Below are 16,069 nucleotides of genomic sequence, written 5' to 3' on the forward strand. Positions count from 1 at the left end.
TGGCAGCATAATCATTGTTATGGTTTTTAGTCTGTGATCTAAATTTGAGGTGCCATACTGGCCTAAGTAAGATAGGCCACTATGGCTTGTCCATTGAATTAGGCCACTATGGTTCTCATGGCCTCAATTTGTATTATGAAATAATATTAGTAGTTTTGGTTATACATAAGCGGCCACATTTAAAAAAGTTAAGAACATAGCTGGCTGAAATATGAATGAACGCCACTATTAGAAAGGGACGCATTACTACTTTGAAGCCTCTCGGCTCGTTTTCTTAACTTAGTGCGCGATCCAGTTAATATACAAGTCCGTGTCACAGAGCTATTATTTATTATTAGAACTATTCAACTGCCATTGCACTTTTTTGGTATTTTGGTAGGTCAATGTATTCTACTCTTCAATGGTGAACCGAAGCCGCGTTGATGACTTCATTTACTAATTATTTGACATACATAAATCGACCCCTCCTACGTAAAGTACCATATGTCGAAATCGCCAAGTTTACATGGGAGCGTTTTAAAGTGTTGAATTCATTGAAAGAGTGATCATCTAACTGATATCTAGGATTTATAATAAATACTCTATGTGATAACGAGTTTTGCCGAATAAAATTTCCGTGAAATCAGCACTTTAAAATCTCCCCTGTAAACTTGGCAAGTTCGACATATACTTTACGTAGGAGGGGTCGAAATACATTTCATTTGCAGATGAAATTGCTGACTAAACGAACGAAAAATTAAGATATGCGTAGTAATTTCCAAGGTAGTTTTAGTAAGGAAACGTCGATCGTTAGTGATTGAATGAACGCCATTACTGCTATTCCACACACTCACACACACTCCATTGAGGCTCAACTGCCATTTCAACTAGATTTTAGCAGAATAGCAAATATCATAATTGCAATATAAACTCATAGGAGCCTCAATAGATTTTTTTTTATAATAACAAGTGACGGGACGAACATGCCGTGCGCCTGATGGCAAGCTATACCCTTTCTTTACTGTAGTACCATTAGACAGTTCCAATGATGGTACAGAGGCAATTTCTTTTTTGCCATTGTCCCATTAATGGTACCGTGTTTTTTTTTTACGCCTGTTCGTAACAGTTGCAGCGCCGCCACTCAGAGCTTTAATGCTCTGGTCACACAGAGGCGGCCGCTGCGCGTTTCAGTGTGGCAGGGTTCACATATATAAACTCGTATGTTACAAAAATTCCCGCGCCCGGAACGCTTCCGCCTCTGTGTGGCCAGAGCATAAATCGCAAATATCTGAGGCACTGCCACTACGCCCGTCACCCTGAGACAGGTTGATAAGTCTCAAGTGCCTGTATTTTTACCAAAATAACAATGGTTTCAACAAAATTGGCAGACTTGGGGCCCTTGTCGCGCGTCTTCCGTAAAATTATCGCACAGTCTCGAGTTCCCGCAGCTACCGTATCATATCCAGTTTGTACATTACACATACATAAAGTTCATAATACTATGTACAAATTCGTACAACAAATTAACTTAAGGTGACAAAATCAAACAAATATTTGGTTTCAAAGACAGTACCGCTTTAATACATTCCTATATAACATGGTATAAGTTACAAAATACATAAACAGGTATATAGGTAACAAAACTCCTGACTAGCGTTCCAGAGACAGCTTGGTTTTATGGCTTGGAACCGGACACTTTGGATGGCTTGAGTAAATTTAGTTAAAGGTCAAATTCCACTTTATAAGCATGCAAAGAGCGATACTAATAATTCGCATACACAAGTTTATTTGCTTTATATGCTTAGTGATGATGTAAGAGTATGTAAGTGGGATTCGACCTTAAATCTGTAGTAAAAGCATATGTAGATTGGTAACAACAATGGTAGTGTACTTGTTTATGGTATTAAGCAGACATCGGAATAATTCAAGGAAATAATACCCATAACAGTAGATAATACCTCCCTCTGAATTCACTAAATTAATATTTTGTTCTATATTTTTCAATGTGTAACTAGCAATTATTTTATTATAGTACTGTATTTTGTTCAAAAGGTTTGTAATTATAAGTAAAAATACAACTTTTATTTTTTAACATTCCGGAATTTCCGAAGGCGGCATTATCTACTTTATGTGTATCATAAATGAAGATGAAGAGACAAACGATGTCAAATGAAAAATTTTTCACAATAGAGAACAGAAGGGAAAAATGTTTTTCCATTGATTTGGTTCGTAGTCAGTTACAATTGAGAGGAAGATTGAAGGGGCAAAAAGACAAAAGACCAAAAATAGCGTATAATGAACAAATAAGGAAGAATGTCAAAATGAGCGGTTATAATTCTTTATCTCGACTTCTGTCGAGGAGCTAGCTGTGAAGTGTGAGCAGAGAGGAAGACTATAACCAACCGACCGACTATTACCAACTTGAAGTTTAGGAAGTGTTAAATAGAATGAAACAATATTAAATCAGTCAAGCAGTAAAGCAGACTGTTACAGTTCAAAATGCCATGACAAGTAAATGCCAGTCAAATGTCACAATAGATAAAACTTGAAATGGTGGCGCTTGCATCGCTATTGATTTTCAATACTTGTGTTGCTCACGTCAAGAACACGTCAAGCATGACATTTAAGACTTAAATCCAACTCTATGCCGCTTACGATAAGAACGGTTCAAAGTACAAAGTGTCAAGCTTGATGTGCTCTTGACTGTACTAGGTATTAGTTCTAGAAAATTCCGCAGCATGCCGACGGTTTTAATATCATATACGCAAATAAAATTTTAATTAGGATTTTTTTACTTATTTATCTTCTGTAATATATAGGATTATTTTTAAAATACTAACAACTTCGCATAACTACATTACTAACATCATAAAGAAGAATTTTGTCCCACGACTTTTTACAAAACTTAATCAATTTGTTATAATTATTAATACAAAGACGGAACACTCAGAAAAAATTCCTTCTATCCGGCCGGTTTCGAACCGACATCTTCTAGCATACCGTGGCAGACGCTATACCACCTAAGCTACGGAACGAACCAGCGGACCTCATGAATTTTTCTATGTGCTTGCGTCGTATCTTTGCATTTGGTTTTTCAACGGCTTTTTACATTAGAAGATCTCACATGAAGAAGAATACGTGCAAGCTTCCTCCGCGACGACTCCCACCCCATTCCTGCATAGAGTGATTACCGTTTATAGAGATCTATTTAAATAAGTATTTATTTTTGTAGGAAAGTAAAATTTGATGAATTATTAAAAATCATGGAACAAAAGTTGTTTTTTATGATGTTAGTAATATAGTCCTGAGAGGTTAATAGCATTTTATAAATAACCCTGTAATTTGATATTTCAGTAAAATTAAGCATGTAGATGTTAAATTATTTAAATGTAAGACAATAGCATCGAAGTAATTAACCAAGGGAATCAAGACATCCAAAGTAGTAATACGAATTGCTGTGAAATAATGCAAATCTGAACTAAATTGAAACCAAAACACGTTCGTACGAACACATTTGGATTTTGCTGCAATCGGGGTGAAATTGAATTCATGCGTAATATAAATGCAGATACTGTCGTAACTCAAAATCGTGGAACTGAAAAAACACAATTTGAAAAAAAAAAAAATACTTTAATTACGAATAATATGATTATTTTTATTTATACATAATACTTAATTATCCATTTCTAAACGAGAATATACATATTTACTGGTTTCATTTAGTTTTTTTTTATTTTCAAATCGCGGTTTCTCAATTCCACAATTTTAAGTTACGATAGTATTTGGTTTTGTAAGCGATTTCTTCTTTCTTTCAAATTGGTAATAATGTAAAACCTCTGACTAATTAGCAGAGATTGGAATATGTATGGTATATTTACCTAAACTTAAAGGAAGTAATACATAGAGTAGATAAATAAGATAATTGTTTTATAACTACTAACTATTTTACTACGGTAGTGTGTTTTGATTTGTAATGTGAAAGAAAAACATAACTTCTATTTTGCTTTTCATTTTAATGATTTTGGAGTTCCAGTGGGAGGTATTATCAGCTCTATACATATGTATTACTTGAAGTTTAGGTAAATATTCGACCCATTCAGATATTTGCAAATTAAGTAAAAAGAAACTGGTATATACTGTCCTCTATGTGTCGAGGGTCACATTCTGTAAATATATATCTGTAAAATATGAACTCACTCACAGGACTATATTACTAACATCATAAATAAAAACTTTTGTTCCATAACTTTTAACAATACATAATACATTTGCCAAAAATAAACTTAAGTATATGTTTCAGATCTGTATTTAGTAAGTTCAAACTTGCAAGTGTCCCCCACCCGTGCTCCAGCATTCTGCACTGAGTTATCATCGTTTAGAGCAATCTATTTAAATATTTTGATTTTTATACGAACGTAAGATCTGACATTATTACAATCTATATATAATATATAAAACAGAGTACTAAAAACCGACTTCAAAAGTTCGTGGAATTACTTCTATTTGTCAAGTTTTATTGAAATCGGTTACTGGAAAGTGCGCGAAACTGGATTCATCCCCTAGTTTACCACCTTTAGAGGTGGAATATTTTCTTCAAATTTGAATGGGACCACTGCCGAGGTACCCTCTTTCCAACAATAAAAGAATCATCAAAATCGGTTCATAAAAAACACAGTCCAATTGTGAACCTCCTACTTTTTTTTTAAGTTGGTTAAAAAGTCATGAAACTAAAGTTGTTGTTTATGATGTTATTGGTATCCTACGAGGTTGTTATTATTTTACAAATAACCACTTTTATTGTTCCCCTGCGGACAAAAAAGTAAATCATCTGCGCCACACATTTAAAAGACACTGTTTCCAACACACAATTCAGAACTGCATTATTTCTATAACATTGGTCCATATAGTTAGGAAACAAACATTTTGGCACGAAGTACAAAAAGTAAACCCTCCATAAAATATAATACTATTGCATTACAGATAAAGTAAAAATAAATAATCCTATATTTATTTGTGTTGAATTGTTAAAACCACATCGATCGAGTAAGTATTTATTATTTTATAACACTATTTAGGCACTTCAGACAGCGAGGATGGTAAAGTATACTCATGTATAGTAGATGAAAGTCTAATCTGGATTCAATGTAAAATAAAAAGAAATATTTCAACATGGGCTCCATGCAAGGCATCTTTGCCTTAAAAAGTTTGTATATTTTGTTCTTGAAATGAATTAATATTAAAATAATAATTAATTACTTACTCAATCGACATGGTTCACCATATTTTATGTTTGATTTATATTCATTACAAAATTAACTCAATTTCAGATTATTTAACTGTAATATTACACAATCTGTTTTATTTATACATAGACTGATCAACGTACATAGCATTTATGTGTTTATTTACTAACTTATGAAGTAGAGTTTATCATTATTTATTTTTCTTTACAATTATTATCAGGCACACTTGTTCTGAAATACGCCGGGATGATATAATACAGTAGTGAATTATTCGAGTAGATAAAAAATTACATTAAATATATTTTCACAATTTCTGTCAGATGCCAGTCAGTACTAGGAGTACGGTGATATAAAGCTGACTCTCACACTGAATCAAAGAAACGTACAAAAACTTATCTGTTTTTAGTGATTTTCAAAACGGTTCTTTATCAGTGAGATCGTTCTGAACTGAAGCAAACACTTCACTATAGAATAAACGTTGCGCCGTTATTTTTAAGAGACAATACGATGTGTTACTTTTTCAAACTCGTATCTTATAAACAGTCATTAGTGAGATGACAAAACTATCTATTTATTATAATTTCTCAGGAGTATTGTAATTTGGATGAACTTCTTTAAGAACAGGTGTGAATATGAAATCAGCCTGCAAAATTTGTATATACTTACAATTCGTGTTTTGCATGTCAAAACATAGTGGTTTAAGATACGAGTTTGAGAAAGTAAGGCGACGACAGTAGCTGCCAGTTTCTTATTGCTAATTAAAAAGAGACTCTGTAGTAAGCGCAATAAGGCTTAGCACTAATTGTTGCAAAACTTAGTGCGGAAGGTTATTGCTAAAACAATCGCATAATAAAACATGATTTTACTGCATACCTTTAGGTGTGGCTCTCTATAGCATAGCCTCATTGTAGTTTTGTTGAAAAAAGCTGCAGCAAGTTTATGATGGCTCATATGTGATTTTTCTACAAATTCAACTTACATCAAAACGATCTGAATGGTACAAATAGCCAAAATTTTTTTATGTATATATTCAGAGTACTCATAATATAACAAAAATGAACCTTACGCCCATGAATTTAAAGACCACTTAAGATATTGTAAACAATTGAGACGCTCACCTCGAATTCATTGACATAAGGTCGAGGTATAGGATATTTTGAGCACATAGAAATAATTTTATCACTTAAGGTAAATATATTTTGGTTAGTTCGACCATTCATAACGCGAAAATAAACGTTAAATATATGGGCGTAATTCAGAACTCATATATATAACCATTCACAAATTGTTTATACTAAATTATTTAATTACGACATAGCTTAGGTGTAATATAAATAAATAAACAATAGCATTCGATACTCAGGAATGGTCTAATTATGAATTTATAGAAAATACGGTAAAAGTTGGTACTGCAAGAAATAAACAACCGGTTTCAACCGTTATGGTGTTAAGAGTGATTTACATTTTCCTTGTATTTTTTCTTGATATTTTATTAAAACTTGGGGAGGGAAACCGCCAATCTCTTAGGGAGATGCCACACGGTAACTGCGTTGTAACCACATATAAATCAGAAAGACATGCCACAAGGTGCGTTGAACAGCGCGCGTTGCCGGAACAGCTCGTGTGACACTCAGGGTCGTATTCCAGAACTCTACTCAATACTCAAGTCAGGACTTGAGTATTGCAGTGAGCATTGAAAATCATACTCAAGGCATACCATTAGGGTCGTATTTCCAGTGCTTGAAATCATACTCAAGTCTGCTCAAATCCTGACTTGAGCATTGAGTAGAGTTCTGGAATACGAGCATCAGTTGCGACGACACGAAGCCCGTGTGGCATCTCTCTAACACGCATTTTCCACTAAGCGGCTAGTCGTGAACGGTTGGCCGCGCTCGATACTTATTTATTTAAATAAGTCATTATACCGTACCCATTGACGCGACCGCAACTCTGAAGTATAACAGTCTTTTTATTATAATATTAAGTGGCGGGATGAACAAGTCGTGCGCCTTGTGTCAGCGACACGCCTGTCCTCAACAGTTACAGTGCCACTCACAGCTTTAAATCACAAAGATCTGTGGGGCACTGCCACTGCCCGTCACCTTGAAGTTGAGACATAAGTTGACAAGTCCGATGTACCTGTAATTTCACTAGCACCCTTACACTTCACGGAACGTAGTAATGCTCACATTAGTGCTTGGCGGTAGAAATAGGTAAGGTGGCAGTACTTGCCTGGATTAACTCTTTTACAAGCTCTGCTGCAACTAAGCCAGCCGCCCGCGGCAAGTCGCTTAGTGGAAAATGGCACCAAGGTCGATGGCGTGATATAATAGACCATGTTGCAATATGTCAAAATTTGTCTTGAAACGCAGACAGATCATTCTAAGATTCGTTTTTCCGTCGCATGTTTTCGTTTATTTTCGTCGTCGCCGTTTCACTAGTGTCGATATTCGACCAATCACAACCCTTTAACGAATTTTGTAAATATTATTTACCTATCTGATTGGTTAATTTTAGGATATCTGTCTCAACAAGAATTGTTTTATTTTTAAGGCACCTTCAAATTAGGCGCTCATAGAAGCATCGCAGTAATTTTTAGTTCACTAATTGTGACAGCAAAAATGATTCGCGTATGTCAGGACAGTGGTGCTGCAACTGCGCTTCTAAATATTGTATGAAAATTAGTAGTGGCGCGATTACTGCGCTTCTATAAGCGTCTAATTTGAAGACGCCCTTATGTTTAAAATTATTTTAACCAACTTTTACCATGAAAACTAATGAAATATTTTAAAAAGATTATTTATTATAAAAAAAAATTGTACCTTGTAATTTTTTCAATAAAGGTAACCAAAAAAGTAATTTGATTAAATAATTAACAAAAATTGCATTTGCAATTAAACACGCAGTCTGCATATTTTCGTAGTCAAACATAATTAAGTCGCGGTAAATTTCTCGATCGTAGTGAACACGAGGCGAAAGCGAAATGGTACAATATTTTATTTGATTCAGACACGCAAGTTGACCTACACAAAGTTCATTTTAGATTATTTAGTTATAAATGTAAAACATTGATCAAACGCAAGATATAAAATAAATAAAAAGACATTCATTTATCCACCCGCAAGACAGAAATAGCAACATTGGCACATTAGTATAGAATAAAATCAAATACATTATTTTGTTGATTTCAGTTTGAAACAAAAAATAGGTGGGTAATTTTCAGGTTAGATTTCTTTACCTAGTAGCGCCACTTTAATTTTGTACAGTAAATTCTCTAAAATAGCAGAAAATTGCCTTATTGTGCTGATTTGAAGTGCAAAAATGATAACTGCACCAAAAATATAACCCGTAGTAGTATTTCATATCAACGGTAAGTTTATTTTAATTATCGAATTGACTCAGGTGTTAATCGTTCCTCGTAGTCCAGCTACTGGCCGCAAGATGGCAGCACGTTGAATAAAATTTCAATAAATCAAAACGTCGTAACTTGCAATAAAGCTAAATGAACTTTCAACGATATAGCGACGACTGGACAAAGTTTCAATTATATTAACAATACAGAATTTCTTACATCTTTTTAGATTAGAAACCAATCATTATTAAGATTTCGCAGTGTTTATCATTTACTTGTGTGCATTTTGGCGAAAGCGGTTCCGATATTAATCAAAGTCTAAGGCACTTCCATTGCTTTTTCCTTCCGTGCTTTGACCGATGTACATATTATGACAACTAAATACTATAGTTTATTAGTCAATGTCTAACGTTGTGTATTGCTTGCATTGACTAACAAAGTTTCAGCGTAATTGGCATTTTTACATACATACATAAACTCACGCCCTTGTCCCACTGGAGGGGTAAGCAGAGACCACGGAACGCCACCTTACTCTATCCTGACACAACTTTCTAGTACTCACATACATCAACTACCCGCTTCATACAACTTCTTTTAATCTTGTCACTTCGGATCCCAGACTTTTAGAGCACATCACTGATTTGGTAAACGGGACGTCCTCTTATAAGCCTTCTATCCATATATGCATCATAAATCTGTCTGATATGAGGTTTTTCAGCAAGAACTTTGTTTTGTAAATCAAAATAAAACAATAAATTTAGATGACAACGTTTAAAATGAAAATGATATCTGATAAATGTCCACCACGACCACAGTTATAGATGTCGATTCTTTCATCAAAGTTTTTAATCACTTTTTGACAAAATGGTCGGTCTATTTCGTTATTCGCTACACGAATTTTGATTTTAAAGGCTGCAATGGATTCGATTGGCTTCGTATAGACTCTGTCTTTAACATAATCTGAGAGCTGGCCACTTAACGGCAGATTTCGTGAAATTATGTCATCGGGAAATTTGGTTTGTAATAAATTCATTGATTCGGTGGCAGTGTGACTTGTTACTTTTTTAACACAGTAAAAAATTTAATTTTTGTCATCTAAATTTATTGTCTTATTTTGATTTACAAAACAAAGTTCTTGTTGAAAAACCCTTTATTTGTACTAGCAAAACAAATTTTCGGTGCCAATATCACTGAAACGCAAATAAGGTTAGTTATGACAAGGCGGGCAGTAGTGGGAACCGCGGCGCGTTTAGTATGTTGGCTCTAGAAATAACGCCTTTTGGTTGGAGAAAATAAATTCGCTCGCTTCGTATTCTCAACAATCACATTTATCCGTGATATTTTTCTAAGTATCCTAAACATTTTTTGGGCTGTGTTCTCATTTCCTTTGTTCACGAGCTTGCCCGTTTAATTTCTACAGTTTTAACCCACACAACCCGTACATATTATGCTAATTATATATTTTAAATAAATAAAAAGTATTTGTGTTTGGATTTTTTTTAAAGTAGTCAATGAATTCATACATATTGTGACTTGCATAGGAACATTCTTGGGAGGCAGAAAATACAAAAGGTAAATCTGGCGAGAGTTTTACAATTCGATTTACATTTCTAACAATATTATTCAATTGGAAATTGAACTACTTTTCGGAATCTAAAATCGCTAACATTTGTTTCTTCAAACAACCAACCAAAAATTGTCGTTCATTGTAAAAGTGAATTATCTGCTTATTAAATTTTGTGACTTATTCACTTTTAAAATGAATATTTTAGCAGTTTTAGTTTCATGACATTAAATAATAAACCAGTAACGCCATCTATAGGGTTTAAGTGCAATCACTGGAGTTACTTCACTTTTACAATAAAAGATATGCGTCTTAAATGTTACACATAAGCAAAAAATATGTATTTTAAAACTATGGCGTTACACCATTTTCACAACGAACGACATTCCCAATTATTGGGAATGAAAGGTAACCTATCACAAACTCGAATTTTTTTTTACGAAATAACTTTTGTTGGAATTTTCATTACACCGAAAATTGAATTATAACAATATCGTTGTTCTTTCAGTATATGTTGGATGTTTATCGCAAAGACGCGATTAGACTCGGTTAGGTGAGGTTAAGTTAGGTTTAAAAGAAAAAACATTTTCCTCTCAAAATTACTTTCGAAGTTATGAAAATTCAAGCAAACGTTATTTCTGGAAAATGTCATTTCGGGCTACTGATAGGTAACCGGAATGAAACTATCCTTCGGATCTACAAAGTGCCCAAAACTGGATTTGTTTCAAAAAACAAATCGCATACGAAATCAAATATTGTCGTAACTCAAAATTGTGATTATCATTAATTTTTTACGTTAATTAGCATTAAAAGACTGAAAACTAGGAATTATTTATCAATCATGCAGTCACCTTCACAAGTCTTGTCTCCATCACCGTACACGGCAAGTTTGTGTGTTCAAATGTACTCAAAAAACGTACAATGCTCTGCGAGTCCAATTTAATAATGCATTCAGAGTGCTGTTGCAGCTCCCCCGCTTTTGCAGTGCCTCGGGCCTGTTCACAGACGCACGCGTAGACGGTTTTGACGTAATCTGGCTAAAGAAAACTGGTACGATGTTGAACAGAATGCGCGGGAGCTAACGGTATCCTGAAAGCGACAGCTGATAGGCCTGATTACCTAATGATGTGTAAGTAAACGCGCATAAAAACCAATTTCATTGTTAGTTATTAAGTATTAATCTAGGGTAAGCTCTACTAACATTAAAATGAACCTTAAATGTTGTCTGAAATAAATAAATTACTTTTATATTTAATTATCCATTTATAAACGAAAAAGGGATACCTGTGTCGCGGTATATATTGGTGTCATTCATTGACTTACAATTATATGGACGTCGGGTCCGCGCTAAACAGTGTCCGAACTTATAGGGCGTTAAAATCGTATACATAGCGTCATTCACGCTTTAGTCTTCGTTTGTTCGACTGACAGCGAAGCAACCAAAATTAAACAGTACTGCGATGACATTACAATTTAAATTCCACGTTTTAGTATTTTTATATTTCTTTACATGTCACTACGTTTAAATAGGTTGACTTGGGACATTTTTTTCGTGGTTTTTGGTTTAGACCCGTCGTCCATTTATTTGTAAGTCAATGGCGTCATTAGTTTTTTTTTTTCACAATTTTGAGTTACGACAGTATTTGGTTTCGTATGCGAAATATACGCGATTTGGAATCCGGAAAACATAGTACCATTTAATTTTCATCATTTCCAACGTATAAAAATCGCGAAAACCTAAAACTCTATATTTTTTAATTTTTTCATCTCACAAATAAACCCAATTGCCAATTTTAAACAGTATTTTTCTAGAGTAATTTAGTGTACCACCTTTTCAAAGACAATCCTCTTTATAAAAGTTACCACTGTACTGACATTAGATTTTCATACACAAAACAAGCCCGTGGTTTGTAAAACAATCATCAGAATACAATACGTACGCCTTTTTCTTTGTATTTTGTCCTCATATAATACCGCTTGTCATTTCGTCATATACACCTTATATATTTGCAATTTAGTTGCCTTTAACAATTAAAAAATCGTTATCTTAAATATCTATTGAAGAAAAAAACTGCCTAGGACGAAATGAAAGTTCAACAGAAGGCAATATGACACAGCATGCTACATGCAGACTATTTCTAAGTCTTTTTATTTATTTCTCGTATCGGATGCAGCCATTTTTCAGTATCAACATGTAGAGATCCGTGTTCAGTAGTGGGACATATCTTTTAGCACGAATTTACGTAACTTTTACGTAACTTGCAAATTTGATGAAAATTGTCAGTTACTGTTAGAGCGCTTGCGCACTACGTCCGATTCAGGGGGTCTACTCTTGATCTCCGTCTGACGTCCGTCCGAAACAATTACTGTCAAATAAGTAATATTCGACAAAATTAAAAGACAAGTATCAAGTATGAAGCTTCATTCGCATCACGCGTCTTTTCATGTGGTCAAGAATTGCTTATTTGGCAGTAATTGTTTCGGACGGATGTCGGACGGAGATCGAGAGTTCCCCCCCAGTTCCGAATCCGAAATGACGATCCGAAATGTCACAGGTGTCCAGTGAGCCATTTTATCTGTAGGTGTACAAGCGACATTCGAAGTAGGTCCGAGATTTCTAAATTTGCATAGTATTTGATTCGGTAAAAACACGAATCGGATGCAGCGCACAAACGCGCTATGGGTATCATTAAAATACGCTTTGACAATTTACGCGCGCGCCACTTTGCTCGATCGCGATTCGTAAAATTCGTAACGGTTTTTCGCTCAGGTTGGTTCGGAAACCAGCGCTGTGGCTCCGATGCAGTATTTGCTGAGTTAGGCCCTTTTCACTGAATACACTTTCAGTCATAAAATCATAATATTGTACTCGTACACATGATTGTATTGTGCTGAATAAATTTCTTTTCTTTCTCCATTGTTTGATTTTTACTTCGGGGCTTAATAATGTATAAAACATATTTTAATTACCTCGACGTTTCGGACGTATTGCAACGTCGATGCTCTCGATAAGTTGTGTCTGTTGGTCTAGTGACAACCCGAGTGCACAAATAAATAATGAAGATCAAGTGTGGGTACTTAGAAAAACTCGGACGGGTAGAAGATGTTAACACCCGCCTCTTCAGATCCCTAGGTACCATGGACGTTTCATATTATGTCCCGAACTAATGAGAACACACTCATAGCCCCGCACTAGGGAAACCCTGCATCGCAGGTGCCATGGACACACACATGGGCAACCACAAATTACACCCAAACTCACGACAGAAATAAATGTAGGCCGTACAAATATTTCATCCGGCCCGGGAATCGAACCCGGGACCTCTGCGTGTCAGGCCAGCATGGTTCGGTCACGGAGGCAGTTTTAGTCCCGATTAAGTACAGAACTAAAACTCAAATGTGTGAAATTGTGGAAGTTTAAATCAAAGAATTATTTTCTTTATTTCTTTTCTCAAGTGTGGCGTTTGAACTTAATCCTCGTGGGAAGTAGCACGCGCGTAAATGCAGCTGCATTCTATCAGCTAAATTTAGTACCTGCTCTTTTTCATGAACCGCATATTTTGTCGTGTCTATGGCGTAACTGCTAAGGTCGCTGTTCGTATCTCGCTTCCGGATACCAAGCAGGAGGGAAACAAAATATTTGTTTATATAATTTGATTCAATGATTTTTTAAACAGATAGAAAAACCAGCTTGATAGGGAAAAGAGTTATCGATGTTTTTGTATTACCAGCTATTTTTAAATGCCTTTTAGAAGAATAAAAAAAAAGAAATTTTACATACGTATGCTTAGGTTAAAAAAAACACATATATGAAAAAAAAATGGCTCCATCCCTTGTCAAGACAGTGAAAGCATAACTTACAGAGATTCACCTATCGACATAGTAATAATAAGGCAATTCTACACGTTGCGTTGAGACGCTTGGCTTAACTTAACAATACATACAGTCCTATTTCTATGTAGCGCTTACTTTCATCCGGAGCACATTTCCGAGTGCTCGTCCCAAGCTGCGACCTGAAACAATAATTTGAACTTAGAAATACAAATTGTTGTTCAAAAAAATATTGATGTTGTACTGTATTTAAATACTTTAGCTATTTAAAAAATAAACATGTCTCATTTTGGACTGTTTACTAAATAAACAACATACTCTGTCCAACCTATCGAGTATATAACCAGAAAAAGAGACGAAATGTTATTTAATTTGTTTGAAAACTATTTTGCCATATCATTACGGTGACAACTGCGCTCCGATTGGCCAGCCCGAATTCGAAATTGTTTCAGTTCAAAGCAACCAGTTTAACTTGAGCTTTGCTATAATTAATATTTAATTACCAATGAAATGTGATTCCGGTCGTTTCGTAATTAGATGTATTGCTGTTATTCCCACACCACCGAATGGAACAATCTCCGTAGTTAGAGATATTATCTTTATTACAATAAATACACAATACTTTTGGAATATACGGAAACATACACACAGGTCAGTTGTTGGCGCTACTATTTCTGATTTGTGATTTCAGCGCAAACGAGAGTCGATATTTAAAAGTAGGTTACCTATTAGTAGTCGGAAATGACATTTACGACCGATTACGACAACCACGAAAGTAATTTTGAGAGGAAAATGTTTTTTCTTTTAAACCTAATTTAACCGAACCTAATCGTGTCTTTGTAATAAACATCCAACATATCTAGCAAGAACAACGGTTTCGTTATAATTCGGTTTTCGGTGTAATGAAAATTCGAACAAACGTTACTTCGGAAAAAAAAATTGGAGTTTGTGATACCTTAAAAGTGATATGTACCATTTTTTTATTGATGGAAGACACTTATTTTGTCTCTATTTTCTGGTTATATACTCGATGGTCCAAACATTTATTTAACATTTGACAGCTCGAATTCCCGATTCCATTATTTACAACAATCAATTTTATTTATGAAGATTTAATCGTTCACGATTAATATTGAACAGGTTAAAAAAAGAAGATACTGTCTTATTGGGATTGCGATGTTGCGTTTGCCAATTTGTGTGCTCAAGAATCAATAATATGATTATCAAAGTGATGATTCCCGTTCATATGGAGAAGTATACGACGATTCATTATAATAAATAATAAGAATTTATTATAATTATTTATAATTTATTCCATTTCATAATGATTTATTAGACAGGTACCAACATTTACCAACTTGAATATTCTTCGTTATACAATCTATTGGCTCGATAAACATCGGTGCTAAAGAGCATGTCGCTTCACTAAATTCAAAAATAAAAGAGTGCAGGAATTATTGCATTTTTTGCCTATGGTTGTATGTCAATAATTACGGAACTTCGGAGGCATGTACAAGACAAAAGTTACATAAATGGTTGGACGGAGTATAAAAAAACAAATTTTTAACGCAATTAACGCCCTCAATTCCGATCATTGGTAATAAGATAAATATGAACTATTTTAATTTGGGCCACTAGAATAATAATAACGACGCACACACTGACAGCTCCGTTCTAGGGAAACCCTGTATCGTAGGCGCCATGGCCACACAAATTACACCCAAACCCAAGAGAAATAAATGTAAGTCATACAAATTTATCTCGACGCGGGAATCGAACCCGTTTGGTAACAGAGGCAGTTTAGTTTGAGCAGCCACTGTTCTCGAAAAGCAGCTAATTTTCATAACGCATACTCCCCCTGTCTACAAGGGTGCCTAGTTCTATTTTTTAAATTTATTTAGCCATTTATTTCAGGCTATATATATACCTTATTTACTTTACTATACATACGATATAGTAATAGTACATTATTGCAGAGGCCGGGAAGTAAGGAATTGCTGGACGAGTGTGAGTCACAAGGACGAGCGCCAACGAGGCCTTGTATTAATACGAGTCAAGCAATCCCCGTTCCCGCCGAGGCATGTATAGAATTTTTCTCAA

At 34.8% G+C, this 16,069-nt stretch overlaps 1 protein-coding gene across 1 annotated transcript in view; it reads right to left on the reverse strand.

Moving 5' to 3' along the window:
• Nucleotides 1-13,456: 13,456 nt before the first annotated feature.
• Nucleotides 13,457-16,069, reverse strand: part of LOC113235977 — a 20,239-nt gene continuing 17,626 nt past the window's right edge. Inside the window, exon 8 of the mRNA XM_026471900.1 lies at nt 13,457-14,151. Within this exon, the coding sequence (XP_026327685.1) occupies nt 14,110-14,151 (42 nt within the window). The 3' untranslated portion in view covers nt 13,457-14,109. The remainder of the gene's footprint in view (nt 14,152-16,069) is intronic.

The sequence above is a fragment of the Hyposmocoma kahamanoa genome, unplaced genomic scaffold (assembly GCF_003589595.1).
Source record: "Hyposmocoma kahamanoa isolate Upper Pololo Valley unplaced genomic scaffold, ASM358959v1 88, whole genome shotgun sequence".
Classification (NCBI taxonomy): domain Eukaryota; kingdom Metazoa; phylum Arthropoda; class Insecta; order Lepidoptera; family Cosmopterigidae; genus Hyposmocoma; species Hyposmocoma kahamanoa.